This window comes from Oreochromis aureus, linkage group 20 (genome assembly GCF_013358895.1).
Source record: "Oreochromis aureus strain Israel breed Guangdong linkage group 20, ZZ_aureus, whole genome shotgun sequence".
NCBI lineage: Eukaryota > Metazoa > Chordata > Actinopteri > Cichliformes > Cichlidae > Oreochromis > Oreochromis aureus.
Window position 1 is genome coordinate 24476750 of NC_052961.1, and position 25347 is coordinate 24502096.

At 38.4% G+C, this 25347-nt stretch overlaps 1 protein-coding gene across 11 annotated transcripts in view; it reads left to right on the forward strand.

Moving 5' to 3' along the window:
* The window catches only part of ubr4 (ubiquitin protein ligase E3 component n-recognin 4), a 50294-nt gene that overhangs the window by 6510 nt on the left and 18437 nt on the right, over positions 1-25347 (forward strand). For 3 of the 11 annotated variants that reach the window (XM_039604433.1, XM_039604436.1, XM_039604442.1), the window contains exons 14-57: positions 106-223; positions 1002-1043; positions 4526-4713; positions 4847-5003; positions 5167-5252; positions 5394-5563; positions 5849-6128; positions 6568-6700; positions 6801-6880; positions 7060-7188; positions 7775-7957; positions 8208-8330; positions 8426-8655; positions 9367-9485; positions 9589-9686; positions 10050-10207; positions 10313-10519; positions 10623-10724; positions 10804-10904; positions 11031-11418; positions 11886-11949; positions 12535-12726; positions 12903-12973; positions 13680-13872; positions 14773-15006; positions 15125-15295; positions 15431-15613; positions 15959-16117; positions 16228-16380; positions 16553-16780; positions 17489-17646; positions 17747-17921; positions 18113-18314; positions 18643-18806; positions 19215-19431; positions 19642-19858; positions 20453-20485; positions 20754-20817; positions 20935-21069; positions 21206-21380; positions 21589-21720; positions 24572-24693; positions 24931-25042; positions 25212-25342. In XM_039604433.1, the coding sequence (XP_039460367.1) occupies positions 106-223; positions 1002-1043; positions 4526-4713; positions 4847-5003; positions 5167-5252; positions 5394-5563; positions 5849-6128; positions 6568-6700; positions 6801-6880; positions 7060-7188; positions 7775-7957; positions 8208-8330; positions 8426-8655; positions 9367-9485; positions 9589-9686; positions 10050-10207; positions 10313-10519; positions 10623-10724; positions 10804-10904; positions 11031-11418; positions 11886-11949; positions 12535-12726; positions 12903-12973; positions 13680-13872; positions 14773-15006; positions 15125-15295; positions 15431-15613; positions 15959-16117; positions 16228-16380; positions 16553-16780; positions 17489-17646; positions 17747-17921; positions 18113-18314; positions 18643-18806; positions 19215-19431; positions 19642-19858; positions 20453-20485; positions 20754-20817; positions 20935-21069; positions 21206-21380; positions 21589-21720; positions 24572-24693; positions 24931-25042; positions 25212-25342 (6777 nt within the window). The remainder of the gene's footprint in view (positions 1-105; positions 224-1001; positions 1044-4525; positions 4714-4846; positions 5004-5166; positions 5253-5393; positions 5564-5848; positions 6129-6567; positions 6701-6800; positions 6881-7059; positions 7189-7774; positions 7958-8207; positions 8331-8425; positions 8656-9366; positions 9486-9588; positions 9687-10049; positions 10208-10312; positions 10520-10622; positions 10725-10803; positions 10905-11030; positions 11419-11885; positions 11950-12534; positions 12727-12902; positions 12974-13679; positions 13873-14772; positions 15007-15124; positions 15296-15430; positions 15614-15958; positions 16118-16227; positions 16381-16552; positions 16781-17488; positions 17647-17746; positions 17922-18112; positions 18315-18642; positions 18807-19214; positions 19432-19641; positions 19859-20452; positions 20486-20753; positions 20818-20934; positions 21070-21205; positions 21381-21588; positions 21721-24571; positions 24694-24930; positions 25043-25211; positions 25343-25347) is intronic. The other 8 variants (XM_039604437.1, XM_039604440.1, XM_039604435.1 and 5 more) reach the window with 7 other exon arrangements.

Here is a 25347-nt window from a genome sequence, read left to right on the forward strand (position 1 = left end):
ATGTAGGAATACTGCGGCTGACTTCTGGGGTGAATCCTGAAAACTTTCTGTCTCCCAACTAAAATTTTTTAAACTTTGACTTTGATTTTATTTATCTGCTATTAGGCTTGTGTTCTCCAGCGCCAGAGGAAGGGCTCAGTCAGCAGTGATGCCAGTGCTTCTACAGATTCAAACACCTACTATGAGGATGATTTCAGCAGTACAGAGGAGGACAGCAGCCAGGGTATTTGTTTTCTTTGAATTCAAACAATTCTTTGTTACATAAAGAATGCAATTACATAGCAGATCAATTATGCAAATAAAAAGAAATAACTGCTCCCTGTGTGCTGCAGACAGTTTATTCTTAAATCCTTGGTTTAGGAATGCAGATGATACACTCAACAATTCAGACATTGTTATGCTACTTCCACTGAAAAGAAGAGGATTGCATTAACATGACAATCTATACCTATATTGTAATTATGATTAATTCACATATACAAAAATGCAATTTATTCAAATAGTTTGATAATTTAGGTTCAACGTTTCTTGCATTTATGGACCATTAAAAACAAAGATCTTGCCATCTAGCTTTAAAGGTAAAGGGGAGACACATGAGCTCAACATTTAAGGAATCAATTCAGTTTTAACGTAATGGCCAAGAAGTGTTGTTTCATTCCTACAAGGTTTGCTTCAGGTTTCTCTGCATCACAGTGGGGATTCAATTAGTGAAAGCAAAGTCATATATTTTTACACATTTCCATTTGATCTCTGAGTTTCTGTAAGTGCTGAGCTGGATAAGATAACAAATGGAATATTTTCAGCATTTGGGAAATTCTTTGAATTGGTATATTTAAAGGAGTGAAACGAGTGTGCTGTCGGTGGTTAAGTCAGTGAGGTAATGACAGCAGTGAGAAGGGTAAACTCATACATAAGCTCACAGTGATGTGATTTAAAAAAAAAAAAAAAAAAAATGTCCATCACAATAATACCAGTGTAGTTGACAGTTTCTACTATTTCAGCAGAGAGAAGACAGGAGAAGACAAGTGCAGCTTGTGTCTCAGGTTAGCAGTTTTCTGTCCTCAGGTCAAAGACTTGGTGTCCGCTGTCCTAAATTCATTTTTGTTATTGTATGTCTCACAATTTAGACTCTGAGCCTTGATCCTAACGGCCTAGAAAATGATAAAGCCACAGATGAAAAGTCTTTGACAAAATACTCCCAGTTATCAGAGTTGCTCTGCCTTATAATTCATATGAACTAAATTAAGCTTTTGTTTTGTCAAAGAGGTTCATCTGTGGCTTGTTGTTTTAAAGAATAATACCAGTGGTGTTGATATGTGGGATATTATTTAAACTATTAACTACTGAAGCTTTCATTAAAACTGGTTAATTATCTGAACACTTACATTAACAGTTACTACAGAAGTCATAAAACATTTCTCAGTGACTTATTTTAAGAGCTTTCCCTCTATTATTTTATTATCCTTTTGTCTTCCAGTTTCTGCCTCTTTCCTGTTTCAACAGCAAATCCAAAGAAAGATGTTTGTTATAAGATAGCTGCTAATAGTAATGCTTTAAAAATATAAAATTTATTGCTGGCCTAATGACTTTTCAGGTTGTGGTTGAAATTAAAATTAAACAATTTTCACTATGGTAGAAAATGATTTTTAAATTGGCAACAGTTTTTTTCCCCTGCTCTTAAAACTATTTTAACAAAAATGAGGATAAAATTGACAGAAAGCTTTAAAAAAAAAGTGGAAAAACTCATGATGCAAAAATAATCAAGACCCACATCAAAGCAGTGGTATCATTCTTAAATACAATAAATTCAAGTTGTGCTTAATGGGCTTAAACACGCAATGCTACGTCTTGCTGTCACCTGAAAAGTTATTTTTGTATGTTGCATGCAGATGTGAATATCAAATTATTGTGATATTCTTTTGAAACACAAAAGTTGTCTTGTTTTTGTATTTGAAAACTTTTATTGTAGTTGAGTGATATATCACCATTTTAAAGAATATGAATGTTTTATGCATGGTAAGTGCACAGAGCCTGATGAACCAATGAAATTTGTGGCTATAAATTTAAAAACACTATGGGGAAGGATCCAGAGCTAGATGGTACACTTACGTAAAGTAAACCAGGCAGAGCCATCTCTTTAGATAGGTGCTATTAATTTGTCTCCTAGCTAGTGTTGGTTGGTGTCAGACACCTGTTAGTGTTCACTGAAACCAGCAAGGTCAATGCTGCTCTTGTTAGTTTTTTTTGTTTGTTTGTTTGTTTGTTTGTTTGTTTTGCTTTGTTTTTTCATATCTAAACAGTTGAGTTTTACAAAGATGAATACGTCTTATTCTACTCATGAACTATTTTTGTTTTTTTTTTCCACCAAGGCAGGGTCTAGGAGAGACTGGTCGAATTTGTAATTTGTTTTGTTAACTTCAGTGCAAATTGAAGAAGTGGAATGAAAACCCAGTGGGGACTATTATGAGCAATGTCGTGCCTATTCTGAACCTTGTGACATCTGTTAGTTGTGGGTTTGTCCTTGGCAAGCATGCTATATGAATAAATAAGAGCAAAGAACTTGACAGCAGTGCACTTAAATAAAAAAAAAAAAAAGAAAAAAAAAGAAAAGAAAAAAAAAAAGAGATGATTGCATTTGTCATCAACAGATCACATCTGTCTACATATCCTACAAGGAATAACATAGCTGTCACCTGAGTTAAATCACACGGCGAGTAAGAAAGCCATAGACTCTAACTTTCTTTGTGGTTAAGCTGAAAGCATTTAACTGAAACTATATCAATAGGTCTTAAAAACCTACTTTAAAAGAAATTCCTCCTGTATCGTACTACAGAATCAAAATGTACTGTGAAACAATTCTACAGTGTAGAAAATGTCATGGCTCAGCAGGTGAGGGAAGCAGTTGAGCTTGAGTGGGCAACGTATTAGAAACACAAGATTTAAGTGCTTTTTTCCCCCTCATATTTAAATTCAATGCTTGTTATATATGTTTTTTTTTTTTTTTTTTTTTTTTAAATTCATACTATGAATTTTTATTTGGTAGAATATGAATTTTTCAACCTATCATTATCAGCTATCAGTCTTATATTTTTGCACCAAAACATTTAAAGAGACGTGTGCAGGTTTAGCGCGGATCACCCCGTGCGTGGGGCTGCATGGCATCAACGCATTAGCGCTGTTAGCTCGCTAACGCATTAGTGCCGTGCAGCCCCACGCACGGGGCGATACTCGCTAACGGAGATTTGCCGCATTAATGCGGTTATGGCGTTAACGTCATTTTAACGAGATTAACGCTGACAACACTAATTTTATCATATTTAAAACTGACCGACATGTTGATTGCAGCAGTGTTTTCTGAAGGTGTAATAATCCATCTTCAAGCTCTGTTCAGCACATTCAGATTTGAAGGAATCTGAGAATAACGCGTGCTTTGTGTTCAGCTAATCTTAGCGTTGTTTCTTATTTTTACCAGAAACACACAAGAATATATAAAATGTAAAAATTCTAGTGCAGCACAACTTAGATCTCATAATAATCATAATAGAAGCTCATTTAAAGGAATGATTGTGGCTTTCCTCTCCACCATCTATAGTAGCTGACAAACTGCAGCATGTCTTTTGTTACTAGCAGATTTGCTTCCACTTTGGATTGCACTTGTCTTATACAGAGATGAAAATATAAATCAATACAAATAAATATTTCCTTGTATTCTCAGTGACAGCAATGAAAAGTGCATGTCTTTGAGGATAAATTGGGTAACATCCTTATGTAGATATTCATCAAGAGGAAATTGGTTATTGTTCGCTTCTTACTGCAGTCTTTGGATCTTGTTCACCACCTTCACTGTGTTGTACACTCACTGGCCACTTTATTAGTTACGTCTTGCAAGTAATAAGTTGGAAATTTCCTCATTGTTTGTGACATGGAACCAGCAAGTTGATAAAAATTTTAGTCCATATTGACATGGCATCATAGATTTCCACATAACCTTTTCATGCCCAGTAACACGTTTTACTGGTTCTTTTCAGGGTAGTAATATGTTCCTTTTTTTTTTTTTTTTTTTTTTTTTTGTAGGCAGGTAACATATTTTTAAGATCATGACAATTCCAAGTACAAAGGGGCTCAAACTGTGCCTAAAAGAAGGCCATTATAACGCCACAAATAGACCAAATGGCCAATAAATACGCTTCTTTCATAGTTTTGCTGACATTAACTGTAGAGGAGAATAGAGCACACAAGCAAATTGGGCGTGGGAAGAGGATGGTGTTACTCGAGTTGACCTTAAGCAGTCAGCCTCGGGGTAACACTGAAATGAATTTCAGTTCTACCGTGTGAGCAGTTGAAGTTTGTTTAAACATATAGTAACTGATGGCCAGTGTCCAGTGAGTGTAGTTGCCATGAACTATTGTGAAGCTTTATGTTTTCCCTTTATTGGTGACACCACTACTACTTCACAAATACCTTCATGAATGTGTGAGCATTTTGCCTCAAGATGCTTATGTAAATAATTAACTATTCTTTACAGATGATGACAGTGAACCTATCCTGGGGCTTTGGTTTGAAGAGACAATTTCACCAAGCAAGGACAAAGTGGCTCCTCCACCGCCTCCCCCTCCACCACCTTTGGAGACTTCTCCCAGACTGAAGAGTCCCAGCAAGCAAAATCCAAGCGAGAACGGCAACATTTTAGCTGGCCGTAAAGATCCCGAACTGGTGAAGAAAACATATAGATTGTTGCTGTTACAATGCATACAATACTACTTTTTTTTTTTTTTTTTTTTTTTTTTTTTTTTTTTTGTAAATAGGGCTTATGACATTGTATCATTTCAACTCTTTGTTTCTGCAGTTCCTCAGCTTAGCATCCAGCATTCTGAATTTCATCACCACCTCGATGCTAAAGTCCAGGAACAACTTTATTCGTAACTACCTGAGTGTGTCTCTCACAGAACAACACATGGCTACACTTGCAAGTATCATCAAAGATGTGGACAAAGATGTCAAAGGTATGCTTAAAAAAAAAAAAAAAAAAAAAAATTTGCACAATTATTCAAATATAAGAATATTCACCTAAATTCATAATAATTTGCTTTGTAGACCTGCAGACTTGAATTTTGTGACCACAGTGAATGTCTATAGTTTTGTGTTTTTGTTTCTTTTAACCCACAGGCTCTTCAGATGAAGTCTTTTCTTTAGCACTGTATCACTTCAACCACACCCTAGTGACCTCAGATCTTCCCTCCCCGGCTTTGCAGGTAAGGGGCTTGGCTTTGCTTTTGCTTCTATGCCACTATGTGAAATAAATCTTTTAACAACTACTTTCTACAACAAACTTCAAATTGATTTTTTTTTTTTAATATCTCAAGTCTTATATTGTATCTGTTAACTATTTGCAGAGCACTCTTCTACAGCAATTAGGTGTTGCACCCTTTTCGGAGGGTCCATGGCCTTTGTACATTCACCCTCAATCATTGTCAGTGCTCTCCAGACTTCTCCTCATATGGCAGCACAAAGCTACTGTGCAGGGAGAACCGGACGTTCCTGAGTGTATGAAGGTCTGGGAAAGGTATAGAAATTCTGTCTTTCTTATCTGAATATTTGTTATAGTGATCAAATTGTTTAAATGCCTTGATGCTGCAATCAAACCTAGAGAGTGTGGTTGTTGACATTTATGAAAAAAAGGTGCTGGTTTGATTGGGGGGGGGACTTGTATGAATATCCAATATTGTAGTCAATAACAGGTGAATTATTGTTTGCAAAAACATATCAGAATTGTAGTCTAGCTTAGTCGTCCATACATTTCTCTTTAATCTGGATTTTTCCTTTCCTTTTGCTGCCTGTACTTGCTCAGATTTTTGGGAACCTTGAAGCAACACGCCATCCAGGGTTCTATTCATGGCGAAGATGACCTTAATGTGGAACACCTCCAGCTGCTGCTGCTCCTTTTCCACAATCTGTCAGAGCGTGGTCGTCGATCAGTCCTCACCTTAGTCACACAGGCCATTACAGAGGTGGCACAGAGCAGAGACTCCCAGCTGAAAGCTGTGCCCCTCAATTTGGCACGCCTGTTGCTGGTTTTTGACTACCTGCTGCGCCACTACTCCAAGGCTCCTTTATATCTTTTTGAACAGGTTAATGCTTCCTTTCAAATTGTTATTTGTATGGTAAATTGAAAAATAAAGCTTTAATTTTTCTTTGTTACTTGATTTCTATTCATTAGGGTAAAGCAAGTGCATTAATCTGGGTTCAGAGCAACATAAAGATGTCATTATGATTGTAATATAAGGCTAGTGTAGTATAAAAACATACCACGTCCTATACCCAGTGAATTTCTGTTAAACATTCTAATAACACAGTAGTTTTGAAATATATTTATGATTTACATTTTTTTTTGTTTCCAGCTGTTTTGATCTCATTAAACTTGAGGAAAAACAATCATAAAAATTAGCTTTCCTTGTACAAACCATTTTTTTCTTATACAATTTCAACTAATGTTGAATCTTAAATAATCTTGAATAATATGCATGTTTGGGACTTGATAACAGTGTTTACTGTGTGTGCTGTAAATAGGTGCAGTACAACCTTCTTACCCCGCCATCTACTGGGGCAAGTTCTGTTCAGGAAGGTGGAAAACGCAGCAACGTTCCACTTTACTATGGATTCAAAGAGGTGGAGGAGAACTGGGCTAAACACTGTTCGACAGGTAAACCCAAATAACTTTTTAAAACTAAATTTTAGTTTAATCTGTTTGTAGTGTATGATAAATAAAATTTCATCTTTTATTAAATGCAAACTTTTTTTAGATTCGAATGTCCAGCCCAAATTCTACTGCGTTCTGTCTCCTGAGGCGTCCGAAGATGATATCAGCAGACTAGATAGCAAGGTGAGGCGTGGACTGTGTTTTATGTGGTCTTAATTGAGTTTTTTACAGTACAGTTTATATGTGCTACGAAAACATGCTTTTTATTATTTTTTTAATTTGTACATGTATATCAATATTTCTGTTTTTATCACGTTTATTAAAATTATTGCCATGCCTAACTGTTAAACATGTCCTCATAGGTCTTTCCAAAGCTATTTAATGGAGCAGTGAAATATGATGAGCTGTATGCATGGCTCATCTCACTCCTGGCTGCGGGCTCTCAGTTTGACACAGCAAGAAGACAAGAGAACAAGCCCATCACTCCTATGGTGAGAGCACCAAATGAAGAAATAGAACCGCTGAAATAAGCTCACTGAGCATATGGCTTTAGTGGTTTATCTAAAAGGCATTAAACACCTGTCTGCTGCAGGGCTTGTGGTTTGGTGCGTCTTTTTGGTTAACTTAGAAATTGATCTGCAAACAGAAACTTGATACAAAAACTCTTGTTATAATGGTGCAGTCCTTTTTCTATTTGTGCACTGCTACTGATGACTTCAGTGACTGATTTAATTGGTTCAGGTGATAGAGAAAATGGATATTACATTTTTGAAAATAGACCAATGAGAATAAAACAAAACAAACAAGAATAAGCCACATTGCAAATGTTTATCTGCATGTCTAAAGACAAATAAAATGACAAGCACATGCAAACAATACTAGACGAAAACAAACTGAATATCATCAATGCAGTAAGGCATGATCTATAATAAACGTTATTCTAAACTGCTATATCGTTGTGTAATTTGTAAGTAATTTGGCCTTTCTTTGGCTGAAATAAAGTTCCTGAAACATTAGAGACTTGTATACCTAATGATACTAGCTTAATGGCAGCAAACTGTTGGGCTCCCCATACAGGAGGCCTGCTCCCTTCAGTACTACTTCCTGATACTGTGGAGGATCCTTGGTGTTTTACCACCTTCCAAAGGCTTCATGGAGCAGCTAAAGACTGGCTGCAGTGACCCCAGTGAGAGCGACATCTTACACACACTGCGATGGTCATCACGTCTCCGCGTATCTACGTATGTGAACTGGATCAAGGTCAGTTGATGCTTGAAAGTCCTACAAATGTATTGTCAGTGTGATGGGGATGTTGGTGGTGTTGGTCAAACTTTAGAGTAAAGTACTTGATGAATTCATAGGGATTTTTTTGTCTTGAAATTGTTTGCTTTTTCAGAAAAAATAATTCAAAGTGGATGCAGATTTACTTTTCTAATATAATTTTTATATTTTGTATTAATTCTGTAATTTCAAGTCTTTGATGGGTGTTTTTGTGTGTCATCACTCACAGGAGCACTTGGTAAAGCAAGGAATGAAAACAGACCAAGCTGCTTCTCTGGTTGAAGTGACCGCTGCTAAATGCAGCACTGTGAAATACGATGTGGAGCTAGCAGAAGAGTACATTGCCAGACAGGTAATGGTTATCACAGATACATTTGTAACTTGTGGTGGTTGTGTTCAAAGTTTTGAAATCAATTGACACCTCCTGACAACTTTATTTTGTTGCAGATTTCCACATTCTCAAGTGTAGACCCACATGTCATCCTTCCACTTCATCAATTGCCCTCTCTACAAGCCATCTATACGCTGGATGCAGTCATCTCTAAAATTCAGGTTTCTTTAGATGAGCATTTGTCCAAGGTTGCCATTGAGGCCGACACCCACAAATCCTCTGAGATTGCAAAGAATCTGCTGCCTGCCACACTACAGCTCACTGACATTTACTCAGCTTTCACAAGGTGAGAGGGTAATGTCATTATAAGCTCTTGTTATATCTAGTAGACTGGAATACGGTAATGTGATTGAAATGCATGATAGATCACATGATCATGTGGCTGATCACATGGCCAGTTCTTGGGTTACAGATGCACTCAAAATATTGACAAATTCCAGAGGACATAGCTTTGGTGACTTAGGTTAAATCTAAATTATGTATTTATTTATTTTAAATTCCACCATATTCGTGACAGCCAACATTTTGCAAAGCACATCTACTACATGCACGCCACATAACTAGTATCCATATATCTGTTACTTTATATATCCTTTACAGTTTATCAGTATTCTAACACCACTGGCTTGTAGATATGTAAATGTTGAATTTATTTTGAATTTACTGTAATTGCTAATGTAAGCTGTTTTTTAGTTTAGTTTTAGTGAAAGCTTTAGTAAAAAACACAAACAAACCCTCCATTACTTTCAGAATGCATGCATGCGTCAATGTAAGGAACACAACTTAAGGAACCTTAAATATTCCCTCTTTAATTTATATATCATAACATGTTTTGTTTTTAAATATTTCTAAATCCTAACACTTTGACAGTTTTGCTAATTATTTGTTTAGATTTGGAGTGTAGCCCACTTCATGTCTAAGAAATAAGACGTGTGGATGATGTTCTTTATGACAACTTATCCTGATTTAATCATTAAATGAAACTTATCTTGAACAGATCTTACCTATTAATGAACATCCCAGAGGAAGGGGAGAACAAACTGACCGATGCCAAGCTCCAAGGTTATGCTGCAGTTCTGGCCATAGGTTCCACCCGATGCAAGGCCAACATACTTGGTATCCAAATGAAATACTGAAAGATATTATTTTACAATGCAGCCAGTACGATTACTTTAATAGCTTTTATGCAGTGGTCTAACAACACTTTAAATTCCTACAGGTCATAATATTATGCAGAACTTGCCAACAGCTGTGCAGACAGTTTGTGAGACTTGGAATGGTGTCCACACCACTGAATTTCCCAACATTGGCTCATGGGTATGTGGTTAAAGTTGGTTATTTTTCCACTTTTTAAGCACCTTAATTAATGTGAGTAGAGGACTCCATAGTGCGACTGGTTGGTCATAGTGTGCACCCATTTCCATTTAAGGGGAAAGCCACACGTCTCCTGTGCAAATGTCATTAAGACTTTGTATTTAAGCAGTTTTACTTATTTCAATATAATGGTTATTTCTCTGTTTAGAAATTATTAAAACATTTGTTACACATGGCACGATTACAAAAAGAAATGAAAACTTGGCTTTTGCCTGTATTGTCACACCCTACATGGCATTTCAGTTATTAAAAAAATATATATATATACTCACATAAATAATAAAACTGCTATCTTCTCTTTCTCAGCGCAATGCATTTGCAAACGATACCATTCCATCAGAGAGCTACATCAGTGCCATCCAAGCAGCTCACCTGGGCACACTGAGTTGTCAGTCCTTGCCTCTGGCCTCTTCTCTTAAACACATCCTTCTCTCACTGGTTCGCCTGATTGGAGACCTCATTGTGTAAGTTCAAAGACGTCTACTGATAAACTCTTTTGCATGCATAGATTTTACCCATGAAAAACCTGTTATTGCCTAGTTAATAATGCTGCATGATTGTCTCTTCAGTACTGAGGAGCTGAACCCCTCACAGGTTGTGAGCACCCTGCTGCCTCTGCTCTTGGAGAGCAGCACAGAGAGTGTAGCTGAGATCAGCACAACTTCACTGGAGCGCATCCTTGGCCCATCAGAGTCTGATGCCTTTCTAGCCCGCATCTACGAGCGTTTGGTGACCGGATGTTACAACATTATTGCCAATCACTCAGATCCCAACAGGTATTTTTAATATGTATCAGATTTCACTGGCCTTTAATGAACCACGTTAATCAATCAAAACACTACTCTTTTTATACTTTTTTAATTTTTTAATTTTTTTTAGTGGTTTGGATGAGTCCATCCTTGAGGAATGCCTTCAGTACCTCGAAAAACAACTTGAAAGCAGTCAGGTCCGAAAGGCAATGGAAGAATTCTTTTCATTCAGGTATTGTCTCTGCTGATAACACAATCTAGCTTCTCATTCATTCAGTCACCTCACATATTTTGGGCTTCTTCTTTTTCAGTGGTGAGCTTGTCCAAATTATGATGGCAACGGCCAATGAAAACCTGTCTCCAAAGTTTTGTAACAGGGTGCTGAAATTCTTCACCAAGCTTTTCCAGCTCAGTAAGTCTGTAATAATTTTAAAACTATACAGTCCAAGTTTGGTTATATTCAAACTTTTCAAGGCAGAGCTCTTTGAGCTAAAGCTGGAGTAGATCCCTTTAAGTTTCATCATGCATTTTTCTCCAGCGGAGAAGAACCCAAACCCAAGCCTGTTAGGCCTGTGTGGCTCTTTGGCCCAGCTGGCCTGTGTGGAGCCCTCTCGTCTGCAGTCCTGGCTGACACGTATGACTGCTACACCACCAAAGGACTCAGAACAACTGGAAATTGTGCAAGAAAACAGACAGCTTCTGCAGCTACTAACCACTCATATTGTGCGTGACAATAGCCAGGTGGGCGAAGGAGTGTGCACTGTGCTTCTCAGCACGCTTATTCCCATGGCAACAGACATGCTGGCCAATGGTGATGGAACAGGTTTTCCTGAGCTCATGGTCATCATGGCCACACTTGCCAGTGCGGGACAGGGTGCAGGCCACCTCCAGCTGCACAGGGCAGCTATAGACTGGCTGACTAGATGGTAAGAAATGAATTTTACAGGCGTGGAGATCTAAGTTTCAGTCGCATCATTAAAGAAAACTAAATTGTGGAATTATGTAGTTGCAGCAGCCAAACTCGCTAGGAAAAATTGCTTGGTTTAAGCTCGATTTATACTTCTGCTATGAACCTATCCAGCAGCTACACCCTAGGATGTGGCCTTATGCCACATCTCAAGATGTCTGACTGTTTTTTCTTGCTGGTTGCAATGTCATCTTCCTTTTGTAACTGTATTTTTTCCCCAAATCTGATCCTGTTCAATTCCCATTGGTAGGAGTATTCAAACAAATTTAGCTCAGTAGCATAGAAATCTGAGCCTCACGTAGCATTTTGGCTGTGTTATTACATGTTAAAGTGAAAACTCTCTGTAGATTCTGTGTGGGAGTATAAATCTAGGTAGAAATTTAAAGGGAGAACATGTGACCTAAAAGCTGATCTTTTACTTTGCAGCAAAAAGTATTTAACACAGAAGAATGTCGTGGAAAAAGTGAGCACAAACCTGTCTCATGGAAAGGTGAGTTCCTCACACACTTAAGTGCATTTTGGACATTTCTGCAGAATGAGATTTTAATTAGGCCACACTTGTTCTAGACCTATGATCAGCCTTATTATTTGAGAATTAATATCATCACCTCTCTAAAGGTTAAAGACCTTACATATTCTTTGTTTTGGGAGATGAAATGAAACATTTATCATGGAGGAATGTATTGCAATCTCTGGACTTTCTCCTGGAAAAAGAAAGGATATGTCCTTGTTTGTTACATTTATATTAATAAAATGTAAAATCTCTTCAAGGTTAAAATCAAGTGTAAATCATAGTATCCTGATTTGATTAAGAATTTGCTACCACATAGTTATACATCATGTAATCTGGTTATCTCTGTGCTTCTCATACCCCATATTAGACAGTCAGAATGAATGATAATGAAACTGGGTTTAGGCAATTAAAGGAAAACACTGTATAGGTACCAATTTGCCAAAGTATTTTTCTGTGACATATTACATTTTGAAAAATGTCCCAAAATGTGTCTCCCATCTGGCAGTTCAGATATTAACATATCTAAATATCAACTGATATGCACCTCTTCTTTGATTTCAGCATGCCAGCATGCTGGAATGCTCATGTCACATCATCTCCTATCTGGCTGATGTGATGAACGCTTTGCGTCAAAGCAGCGGTCAAGGCAACTCAGCAATGCTGATGGAGGGAGAGGAAAAAGCCATGGAAGTAGACTCAGACTGGGTAGAGGAACTTGTAGTAGAGGAGGATGATTCCCAGGCAGAGGACTCTGTAAGAAGTTATTCTTTTATTCTCATCCATCAGGCTGTATTTTCCAAATATGTGTGTCTGTCTCTGTGTGTATGGACTTACAGACATAAATCAGTGTTGTTTTTGGGCTTAGTTTTATCTCTTTCAGTTTGCTATATGAAACTATCCTTTTTATCATGTCTATCATTGTTTGACAGGATGAAGACTCACTTTGCAACAAACTTTGCACTTTCACCATTACTCAGAAGGAATTCATGAACCAGCACTGGTAAAGAAACGTTTGTTTATTGTGGTTTTGTTTTAATCTTAAGTGTGGCCTTTGGTTCCAAACACATCCATATTACACTTAAAGATTGATTTGTCATACAGTATACGTTTGATTATTTCCTTTGTTATTATTCAGTTTTTACTAAGAATAAACCCCAAAAACCAGAAAATCATATATTTAGTAGATTTCTCAAATCTGTGGAAATGGGAGGACTCCACACTGCTGAATTAAGGTGCAAAACAAAATTGCATACATTTGTCATGTAATTTAGTGTGTTATGTACCTGGAAAAAGTAACAGTGTGTTAGCAACATGTAATATTTTCTATGTGAAGGTTTTTTTTGTTTTGTTTTGTTTTTTTTGGACTTATTGTGAATATTTAAGGATAGAGTGGGCAGCTATAAAAGGTTACAAATGCCTTAATTCATCTAGAGCCTCTGTGGTGTGCAAATCTAACCAGGCAGCAACATATTTAAAGCTTGTCTGAGCTGAGTTAATCTTTTGGAAAATAATCTCCTTGGTTAGCTCTGGATTATGGGTAATTTTTAATTCATTTATCTGGGAAGGTAGATTTAGGTGGTAGCGTGATCAAATAGCCTTCTCCTGTGATATATCCATGTAGACATGTAGAAATACAGTCATTCTTTAGTTTCTCACATGATGTGATGTGCTATATATAGTATTGCCTATTACTTTTCATTCTGCAGGTACCACTGTCACACCTGTAAGATGGTGGATGGGGTAGGTGTGTGCACAGTGTGCGCCAAGGTCTGTCACAAAGACCATGAGATCTCCTATGCCAAATATGGCTCTTTCTTCTGTGACTGCGGTGCCAAAGAGGATGGCAGCTGCCAGGTGAGACCGAATACCTCAGGTCATCATGGGAAGAGAACAACAGCGGTAACTTTAGCTTGCAAGTCATTCCCCCATTGACCTCCATCCAGTCATTTCATTTGATTAGGGTTATAGCTAGCCCACACATTTGGCCAGAAATGAGCAAAATCATGTTAGTAATATCTTTTGTCAGCTTTTTGTGTACTGAACAGGTCAGCTTCCCTAGTTAATCTTAAAGTCCGTGTAAAGAGATAATTCTGGGATTACTTTGTATAAAAATCTTTGAAATATCTTTTACTGAATTGTGTAGGTGGATTTTTTTTTTTTTTTGTTAATCTTTTTAGTTTTTAGTGTGTAGTCAGTCCATGGCTCAGTGACTCACTGGAGCTCCACTTGGTTCGATCCCTCTAACACTTTAATGTTGTAAAACGTTGAGTGCATTAGCATAAGTGCTTCTCCCACTCAACTGTAAGCTACAACACCCAATGCCTCCAAGTTGCTTGGTTAATTTTCACCCTGAAACACTGCTGTATCAAAAATGTGCATGTCATTTAAATTTTATTTACCTGGGTGGTTTATAAAATATTTTTCATTATGTGACAAACATGTTTATTACCACTTTACATGGACTTTAACAGTTTTTTTTATGTGCATGTGATGAGCAAGCCATCAATTACATCTTACCTTTAGTTTACAGCATAATAAGTACAATAGGCTTTTAGCATTTTTTTTTTTTCTTTGTGCTTGTTAATGCAATGTTTTCCTCACTGTCAGTGTTGTGATAACATTTGCTCATACCAGTTTGGTTCACTTTTTTATAAATGTTTGTTCCACTTCTGCACTTACACGCATTACTGGTTGACATTTACAATGCATAAAGGGAAGCATAAAGAATCATTTAAGTATAAATTTATGTGAATATCAGCTTTTCCCCACTTCTTACTTTGTGTGTTGCATCATTCACAGGCCCTGGTCAAACGCAGTCCCAGCAGTGGCATGGGCTCTACTCTTAAAGAGTCTTCAGCTTTTCAGAGTGAACTGCGTATGCCTGAGAGTGCTATTCGCCACCAAAATTCCTCACCGTCTGACAAGGGCAAGGTCACCATCTGTGATGGCAAATCCAGTGATGAAGACAGACCTAAGAAGAGCAGCGTGTGCAAGAGTATCGAAGGGTGTCAAGAAGAGCTGCTAGCACAAGTGGTTAGAGAGAACATATTAATTTATTTTTATCTGTAGTATCCTAAAACCTTTAAGACTTCTTTTACGTGTGAAAAGATGTTGTGAGACTTAGGTTTTTGCCCTTCTTTTATCATGCTAGACGGGATCATCTACTGCTGCAGTCATACTGGAAATGCTCATGTTTCTCATGGAAGCTATCCAGACCAACTTCCAGCAAGCATCAGCAGTGGGAAGCAGCAGCCGGGCACAGCAAGCCCTCAATGAACTGCATACTCAGGACAAAATTGTGGAGATGACGGACCAGTTAATGGTATCATGACCCAAATAGATTAGCCTGTTCCAATATAACACTTAATTCATTGATAAGTTATTAAAACTTAATTAAAATAGAATTCTATTATTTAGCTGTTGCATTTTAGTGTTAACGGCTACTTTTTCCCTTCAGGTCCCCACACTTGGCTCCCAGGAAGGAGCTTTTGAGAATGTGCGAATGAATTACAGTGGTGACCAGGGGCAAACTATACGCCAGCTCATCAGTGCACATGTGCTGCGCCGTGTTGCTATGTGTGTTCTGTCTTCCCCCCATGGACGCCGTCAGCACCTGGCAGTCAGCCATGAAAAGGGGAAGGTAAGCTAAACAATTTAAGTTCCTTTGTCCAATTAGAAGAGCTTTTATTGAATTCTTATTTAAAACATATGCAGTGTTATTGATTCAGACTTGTCTGTGAAACAGAGCATCGTGACAAGGAAAAAAAATCTACACTCAAATGAACAATAGAATAAAAAAAAAATGCCTCTTTCTACATTATGTTTTTGTATTTTTTCTCTTTAACTTTTTTCTTTACGTTTTCTTTAAGTTGTTTTATATATCATCAAGATACTTTGCAAACAATGAAATAAGAACAGAAAGGGAAATCTGTTTTTACTGTTAAAATGTCTCAACATGACTTTTTCTCCATCTCCTTTCTGACAGATAACAGTTCTTCAGCTGTCTACTCTCCTGAAACAAGCTGACTCAAGCAAAAGGAAGTTGACACTGACCCGTTTGGCTTCGGCCCCAGTCCCATTCACTGTCCTTAGTCTCACAGGCAACCCCTGCAATGAAGATTACCTGGCTGTGTGTGGCCTTAAGGTCAGAAATGAGCTGCTTCTTATAAAATAACTTATAAAGTTAAATGAACAGTTGCTGTAAGAATTTGTTAAATTTAACTATCTTGTTGTTCTCCTTTCATCTCTTCCCAGGACTGCCATGTACTAACTTTCAGCAGCACAGGTTCTGTGTCTGACCACCTGGTGTTGCATCCACAGCTGGCCACTGGCAACTTCATCATCAAAGCTATCTGGTTACCAGGCTCACAGACTGAACTTGCTATCATCACTGCTGACTTTGTCAAGGTATATATTAACGTAATAAACATATTTTGTACTTGAAGCAACAGAATTGATTTTGTTTATGCAATTTCTTTATGAAAACAACCATAGATTCTATACATGTACCTTTCTGCCCTAGGAAAACAAAAGATTGCTTAATACTTGCATTTTAATGTTTGTCCCCTTTGGAAAACAGATCTATGACTTGTCAGTGGATGCCCTGAGTCCCATGTACTATTTCCTGCTCCCGAGTTCCAAGATTCGTGATGCTACATTCCTTTTCAATGAAGAGGGGAAGAACATTATTGTCATCATGTCATCAGCAGGTTACATGTACACCCAGGTCATGGATGAATCTAGCAGTGCTCAGCATGGCCCTTTTTATGTCACAAATGTATTGGAGATAACCCACGAAGACTTGAAGGTAACTAGGATTTGACATGAGTTGATGTTGTGACAATACAAAACACAAGGTTGCCGTCGAAATGGTCTCCAACAGGGGTGTCAAACGTACGACCTGCGGGCCACATTCAGCCCACAATACAATTATATCCAGCCTGCAAAGTATTTTCATATGTCAGTTATTAATGCCTCATCATGATGTGGGAGCTGACTCTTCAGCCCTGCTGAGAATCCATGCAAGCAGGGGTAGGACTTTATTTTGATGGGCACACCATTCGGCCAATCGCATGCAAAAACAGACTGGGATCATACCATTATGTAAAAAAGGAAAAGGGGGCAGATGTTCCACAAGCAGCAAGTTTAGTGGTGTGCCAAATTACAAAAAATGTCTCTAATAAAACAGCTATGTCTCTAATAAAACCTCTGTAACTTTGTGAAAAATAAAAATGTTTCCGTTATGACTACAGGCTAATTTTGTAACTTCTTTACACTGACAGAAAGGGGAGTTTCACTGCTCCGGCCTGCTTAAGATCAAAGTGGGCTGTATGTGGCCCACAATGAGTTTGACACCCCTGGTCTACAGTGTTTCTGCCGTACTTTCCTGCTCTCATTTTTTTTTTGTGGAATGTTTGGTTGATGTGTACATCGTATCTTTATTCAGTGTTCAGGTGTTTTTGAAACTACATTAAAGAAAGTGGTTTTGAGGTAAATTCTTTCTTTGTAAATACAGGATAGCAATGGACAGGTAGCTGGCGGTGGTGTTTCTGTCTATTACTCCCATGTCCTTCAGATGCTTTTCTTCAGCTACAGCCAAGGGAAGTCATTCGCTGCCACAGTGAGCCGCAGCACAACTGATGTGCAGAGGCTCTTTGCCATCAATGTGAAAGGGTAACACAATAAAATAGTCTGTAAAAGTCTACTAAATATAATGGTTAACTGGAAAAGACAATTATGAACAGAATTTTTTTTTTCTATTTTGTCTTTAAAGCTCCAATGGTGGCAGCAGTAAGATGTCACCTGCACTGTGCCAGTGGTCTGAGGTCATGAACCATCCAGGCCTTGTGTGCTGTGTGCAACAGACAACAGGCATACCTCTGGTTATCATGGTCAAACCTGACACCTTCCTCATTCAAGAGATTAAAACTCTGCCAGCTAAAGCTAAGGTAAACACCATTTACTATTGTGACATGAAACTTGTTAGGATACCATGAAAACAGTTATTGGAGAGAAAAAGAAATTCTACTTTGGAGTACAGGACTTTATAAACACAGAAAGCTTTGCTTAGTAAACAAGACAAGAGGAAACTAATTTTACTGTTTTCTAAGGTTAACATTAATCTGTCTCTTTTTGTCAGATTCAAGATATGGTAGCTATCCGACACACTGCCAGTAATGAGCAGCAGAGAACTACCATGATTCTTCTCTGTGAGGATGGCAGCCTGCGAATCTACATGGCAAATGTGGACAACACCTCCTACTGGCTCCAGCCCTCATTGCAGCCCAGCTGTGGCATAAGCATCATGAAGCCAGTCCGTAAGCGCAAGGCTGCTGCTGCCAGTAAGTTTGTGGGCAATGGTTATTTTGTAATTGCCAATTATCAATGATGAATGGACAGCTGGTACTAAACTGTTTATTGCTTACTTAATATTTGCTGATACGTTACTGATGACGCTGATTCTTAACCTCTTCCCTAAATGCCCTTACTTAGGCAAACTTGAATCAGAAAACATATTTTAAATTTTTCTTAAAATCAAAGTGTAATTCATTCACTTTTCAGATCATGTTTCTTGTGTTCATTCTCCATGTAGCCAGACATACACAATAATAAAAGCAACTAATCTAAAATTTTGAGGAGCTAATTTGAATGTAATGATTTTACTTTAAGCCACCCGGACTTCCAGTCAGGTGACATTCCCAGTGGATTTCTTTGAACACAACCAGCAACTGACAGAGGTGGAGTTTGGGGGTAATGACTTGCTGCAGGTCTACAACGGACAGCAGATCAAACACAGGCTCAACTCCACAGGGATGTATGTGGCCAACACAAAGGTAGAGGCATTTTAACTTGATGTTCTGTGTTAGAAAAGGTGTAAAAACATCGCTCTGCTTCTCTCTTGTAACGCAGGTTAGTGCTGTGTCAGCATTGCTTGAGTTGATAACCATGGTGCAGCAGGGTGATCTTTGTTCATTTAATTCCATGTAAATGTCGTTTCATGTTATCTGCCATCACTTGTGTTGAGACTTTGCTGTCTTTGCCATTTACATTTGTGCAGTTTAATATACCAGAGTACATAAGTATACGTCCAGTCTAAATCCAAGTGACCCTGCTTTAAATAAAAACAGTGAGGACACCTATTCTAAACATGTTTTTCAGCTGTAGTCTAGAAAAAAAAAGAAAAAAACAACAACAAATGTCATGTTTCTTTTTCCTTTCCTTTCTCTTCTCCTTCATCCTAGCCTGGAGGGTTCACTGTAGAGGCAGTAAACAACAACAGTTCAATGGTGATGACAGGCATGCGGGTTCAGGTGGGCACCCAGGCCATTGAAAGGGCTCCTTCTTATGTGGAGGTCTTTGGACGCACCATGCAGATAAATCTGACAAGAGCTCGCTGGTTTGACTTCCCCTTCACAAGAGAGGAGGCCCTGCAGGCTGACAAGAAGCTGTCTATATTTAGTAAGATCAAGAGTGTGCAGTGGTTATTTTTTTTTTTTTTTTTTTTTTTTTTTTTTCCTACTTACTGGTTTTTCTTGTTACCTGTATTGATATTCCAATACACGTGTTTAAATAATTAGAGCTGACCTATTCATTTTATTTGGTCATGTGGTCATATGCTGCAGTCTGTTTAGATACATCTTGTAATACACTGTCTTGTTAATTTTTAAGTTGGAGCATCCGTTGACCCAGCTGGAGTCACCATGCTTGATTCGATTAAGATCTATGGAAAAACCAAGGAGCAGTTTGGCTGGCCTGAGGATCCACCAGAAGACTTCTCATCTGCCTCAGTTAACAATGTCTGCAGTCCCAGCCTCAACCAGGCCAATGGGACCTCTGATGGAGACATAGCCACCCCAACTACAACTAGTGGCACTGTATTAGAGAGGTATGAGCTTTTCAATTTGGGCTGCGAAAAGGTCAACCCAAGTTGTTGGCATTCACACTTTTTAATCCCCTGGGTTGAATAAACTCCTAATGAACTGATGAGAAAGTTTGACCGTTATCCATTAAGTACCTTTATATAAAACCACTTGGTTAATTTGTGGGGGTCAGTGTTTCATCATAACTGTTTTTTGATAAAGTCCATTCATTTGACAACTAAATATTTTGCTAGAGTAGTCAAAACATTGTTTTGTCTACAGTTCCTCAGTTTTGTGTGAAGATGTATATATTGTGACAAAGCGCATTACATATATTGCCATAGATGTGATGTTTTTTTTTTAAGTTATTTTAACTTGTACTGCACTTTCTAAGCATATATTGAATACAGCTGTGTAGTATGGGTTGTTGGACACAACCCTGAAATTTGAGCAGCACCAGTGAGCTCTCTTTAGTGTGTTTTAGTGCATGGCTCTTGTGATCATCTTTTCTTGCATGTGTCTTTTGTTTAACTGAATCATTTATTTCCACTTGTTTCTTTCCGTGATCCTCACACTTATTTTTGTTCTTTTTCTTTTGCTCCCAAAATTACAATAAAAAGTTGTGAAACTGAGTCCTTATCAACATTGGACCGGTTAGTAACTGCCCTTTCTCTGCTTGTTTGTATGGTTTTGTGCATGTGTGCCAGCTTGTTTGTCTTTGCCTGCAACCGAACATGCCATGCACCATTTCCACACCTGTGCAGCAACAGAAACATTTTTCCCCTACATTTATTCTTGCACTCAGTTTTGTTTGGCGTTTAGAGTAGCAGCAGAATAATAGTGCTTTTTTTCCCTGTTTGATTGGTTATTTAAAGAATAATTCACAGGAGATACAGAATTGATGTTCTTTCTCTATTTCAGGTTGGTGGTCAGCTCCCTTGAAGCTTTGGAAAGCTGTTTTGCAGTTGGTTCGTCCAGTGAAAAGGTAAACCTGTGAAGACTTGATTTTTTTATTGCCATTTAAAAGCAGAATTCTGTATAAATGAATCCCTGTTACATGCTTGTGTTCAGGATGCATTTTTAATTCATGTCAACTCTATAGGAAAAAAACAAGGCTGCAGCACTGGAGTTGGCAACTTTACTTCTGTCGATGCCAACACCTGTAGGTGTGCAGCAGCAGACGAAGGGGCTTCTTGCCAGTCTGCACACAAGCCGTACTGCCTACCACAATCACAAGGTAGTAAAAGAGGCCAAATTCATACAATGTTTAGCTCATTATGATCTGAAAAATGTGTATATTGTATTGATTTTCATTAACAGCCAAACACCTTAATGCTCACTTGAACCACTATCCCTCCCTCTGCTCTCCTCAGGACCAGTCCTTGCTGAGCAATGCGGTGCAGTGTCTGAATAGTTGCAGCCGGGAAGGGAAAGAGCTTGACCCTGATGTCTTCCAAAGACTTGTGATCACTGCCCGCTCCATTGCAATCATGAGACCCAACAACTTGGTGCATTTCACAGAAACAAAATCATTGCACCACGACTCGGGTAAGAAGCTTTTCTTGTTGTGAAGAATGTCGGCAAAGAATAGAATGTTTTATATGTATTCTTGTGTAAGCATATAACAAACAAACTTGATTTTTGTCATTTTGAGTCAAAGTCAGAAGAAGATACTTTTTACTTACAATGAAACAGCTTGGAAGTTTACTGACTTATAATTGTCACACTCATTGGTGTTTTTCTCTTACTAACTCAGAGGTGACAGAGGATGGACAAAAGCATGTGGATAGTGAGAACTGTAATTTTATTGCACAACTGATGAATAACTTCTGGAAGCTCCATGCCCTAAAACCAAAGAATGCCTTTCTTGCTCCTGCTTGCTTGCCTGGTAAGTTCCACACTGTGGGTCCCCAATGCATTGCAAGAACATTTATTGTTAAATGTATCTTAGGGCTGCACGATTAATCGTTAGAAAATCGCGATCTCGATTCATACTTCTGTGCGATCTCATTTCCAAATGACAACGATTTAAAAAAAAAAAAAAAAAAAAATGACAACGACGACGATTGCACCGCATTTTGATCCGGGACGTAATCTGCATGAAAACAAGCGCTCACTCTTCCTGCTCAACAAATGACAAGGACGGAGCCTTATACCACCTGATACAGAAGCTGTGCCGTGATGCTCAAATTGGCAGGGAAAAAACAACGGAGAACACGTCAGGGATGACGAGAAAGTGACAGGAGAAAATCCGTCCCGGCCAACCACCCAAACATCAGTAATGGGAACCTTATACAGCGCTTCCCTACACGTCGAACTCCCGCAGGCACAAAGAAATTACGGAGGCTATTACTTATCACCTGACCAAAGATATATCAACACTGTGCAAAACGAGGGATTTAGGAAAATGATCAACACCCTAGACCACATGTGTCAAAGTCTAGGCCCGTGGGCCACATCCGGCCCGGCGTACATTTATATCCGGCCCGCGAGATCATTTTATATAGCTGTATTATTATTGTTATGCATGACCCAGCGAGATGAGGCGCTAATAATATACAAACTACAGATCCCATAATGCAGCGCTACAGCCTCCTTGCTGAACGCTAGGCTGACGGGGAACATTGAATTCCCGGTCAATCAAGTCAAACTTCTGTTATTGTGAAGCTAGCCGCTCACAATGGTGGAGAGAAAAGTTGATTCTGAAAGCAGAGCCTTTCAGCGCCAGTGGGTGACTGAATATATGTTTACAGACATTGCTGGTAAACCCGTGTGTCTTATTAGTGGAGTTAATGTGGCTGTAATTAAGGAATTTAATTTAAGACGGCACTACGAGACAAAACGTCAGAATAAGCTGAAAAACCTAAATGCAGAGCAGAAACTACAGAAAGTAGAAGAGCTAAAGAAGAATCTGACATTTCAGCAGACTTTTTTCATCAGAGCAAAATCACAAAGTGAAGCTGTTGTGAAAGCAAGTTTTATTGTAGCAGAGGAGATAGCCAAATCAGCCCGGCACTCTGAAGAGCTGCATGATGTAGGTGTGCGACGTCTTGTGTCCAGACAAAACGCAGATTTTGGCAAATGTGAGCCTGAGGAGAAATATGATTGCTGATCGGGTGTGAGATGGCCACTGATTTAAGAACACAGTTGTGTGAAAGAAGCAAAATTATGCACTTTATTGCTGTGGATGAAAGTATAGACATGATGGAAATTGCACAGCTGGCCATCTTCATCCGTGGAGTGGAAATATTGAACATTAAATTGATGCACAGGACAACGACAGGAAAAGACATTTTTAAAAAGTATGTCAAAGTGTAACCGACATGAAACTGCCCTGGGACAAACTTGTTGGATTACAACAGATGGCGCTACCGTGTGTTGTGCGGAAAAAAGCGGACTAGTCAGCAGGATGCCAATAAAGATGCAGGAGGAGAACTGTACCGGTGAGTTATCAGCATATCACTGCATCATACACCAGGAAACGCTGTGTGGTAAAGTCCTAAAATGGAGCATGTAATGATCACCGTAACGCATAAACCGTAAATTTTATCTGAGCTAAAAGTTTAAATCACTGTCAATTTCAGTCTTTTATGTGGGAAATAGATTCAGAGTTTGCCGACATTCCTCATCATACAGAGGTCCGTTGGCTGAGTTGGGATAAAAATTCTCAATAGAGTTTTTGAGCTCAGCAAGGAAATCTGTCAGTTCATGGACATGTCATGTATGATGCGGTGAAGGCATTTCAAGTGAAGCTGTCACAAATGTACCAGTGCAACCTGCCTCACTTTCCCTGTTGCTAAGTAATGTTGAACCAAGTCAGCGGACTTTGCTGAACTGCACCTGTGCAGATTCAGATGGAGCTGCAGTGTAATGATACACTCGAGGGAAAGTACGACACTGAATGGCCTGCACAGTTTATTAGTTCCATTCCTGAAGCAATGCCCCAGCTCGTCTACATGCGGCTCCAACCTTGTGTATGCTTTCATTTTATTTTTCTGGGGTTTTGGCAGCATGTTCATATTTCTAACTTGCATAATTTTGACAGGATCTATTTTTATGAAGAGCAAAATATTTAAAGTTAAATTTAATTTTTTTTTAAGTTTTTTAATCTGGAATAATATTCCTGTCTGTTTTTATTCATATTTATGTTTAAAAAACATTGTTTTAGTGTGTTCAATAAATGTTTATCTTGTTTGGCCCGCGACCTAAAGTGTGCCTTGAGTTTTGGCCCCCTGTGCAATTGAGTTTGACACCCCTGCCCTAGACAAACGCTACACTGTGCCGTCCCGCAACTATTTTTCTATTGTTGCACTACCTGCTCTATACACGCAGTGTCGAGCAACGGTGGAGACGGAATTTCAAGCAGTACAACATTTTGCGGCAACCACAAAATGTGAGGCATTTATTGTTTTTATGTTTATTTATTGTTTTTGTGTTCAGTTTCAACTGTTACGAAGTTGATGTGCAGTTAATAAGTGCAATAAATATTTATATTGGAAAAGAAAATCGTGAGAGAATCGTGATCTCAATTCTAAGCAAAAAAATCGTGATTCTCATTTTATGCAAAATCGTGCAGCCCTAATGTATATGCATGTATACACATGTGTTGTGAGTAATGTTGATTCACTTAAATCTTATGTAAACCATTTAGACGTATTGCAATGCCCAACAGCACGAATACATTTGTGTTCTGTTCTGAAACCCTAGTCTGGAAATGAGTTGTTTATTTTAAATTTAAGGTCTAACTCATGTGGAAGCAACAGTGAATGCCTTGGTAGACATTATCCATGCATACTGCACATGTGAGCTGGATTACATCAATGTAGCCTCCAAAATCTACATGCAGATGTTACTGTGTCCTGTAAGTATATCAGTCTTATTGATCAGTCATTGCATATTTTCATTGGTGGTCTTCTCCTTGAAGAACATTTTAATTACTGTAGTATGTACCTTATCAGTAGATTTGTTTTTACATGGCTTTACAAGGGTAATAATAGGCAGCATGCTTATATTAAAGATTTTAGGCAATTAGAAGGAGCTCTTGCATGGATCACTGTCAAAGTCATGAGGTAACCAGTCTATATTTAACAATTCACAGGACACTGCTGTCAGCTTTTCTTGCAAGCAGGCTCTGATCAGAGTGCTTAGACCAAGAAACAAGCGACGCCATGTGACCCTTCCATCTCCCCCACGTTCCAACACACCTATGGGTATGTTTGTTCAAGCTTAATTCAAAGTATTAATTGAATGGTACTAGATGTACATGAATATTTGATTGAGTTTTTTGGGACAATATTAAATATGATTTCTCATATTAGTTATCATTTTAACAAGGCTTTAGGGATCCTCTAAATGTTTGTGGTTGATCTCCTTTATCAGGAGACAAGGATGATGATGACGACGACGATGCAGATGACAAAATGCAGTCATCAGTGTTGACTGGTGGAGAAGAGGGTCGACAGGAGAGCCAAGAACAAAATGAAGTGGACCATGGCGACTTTGAGATGGTGGTGAG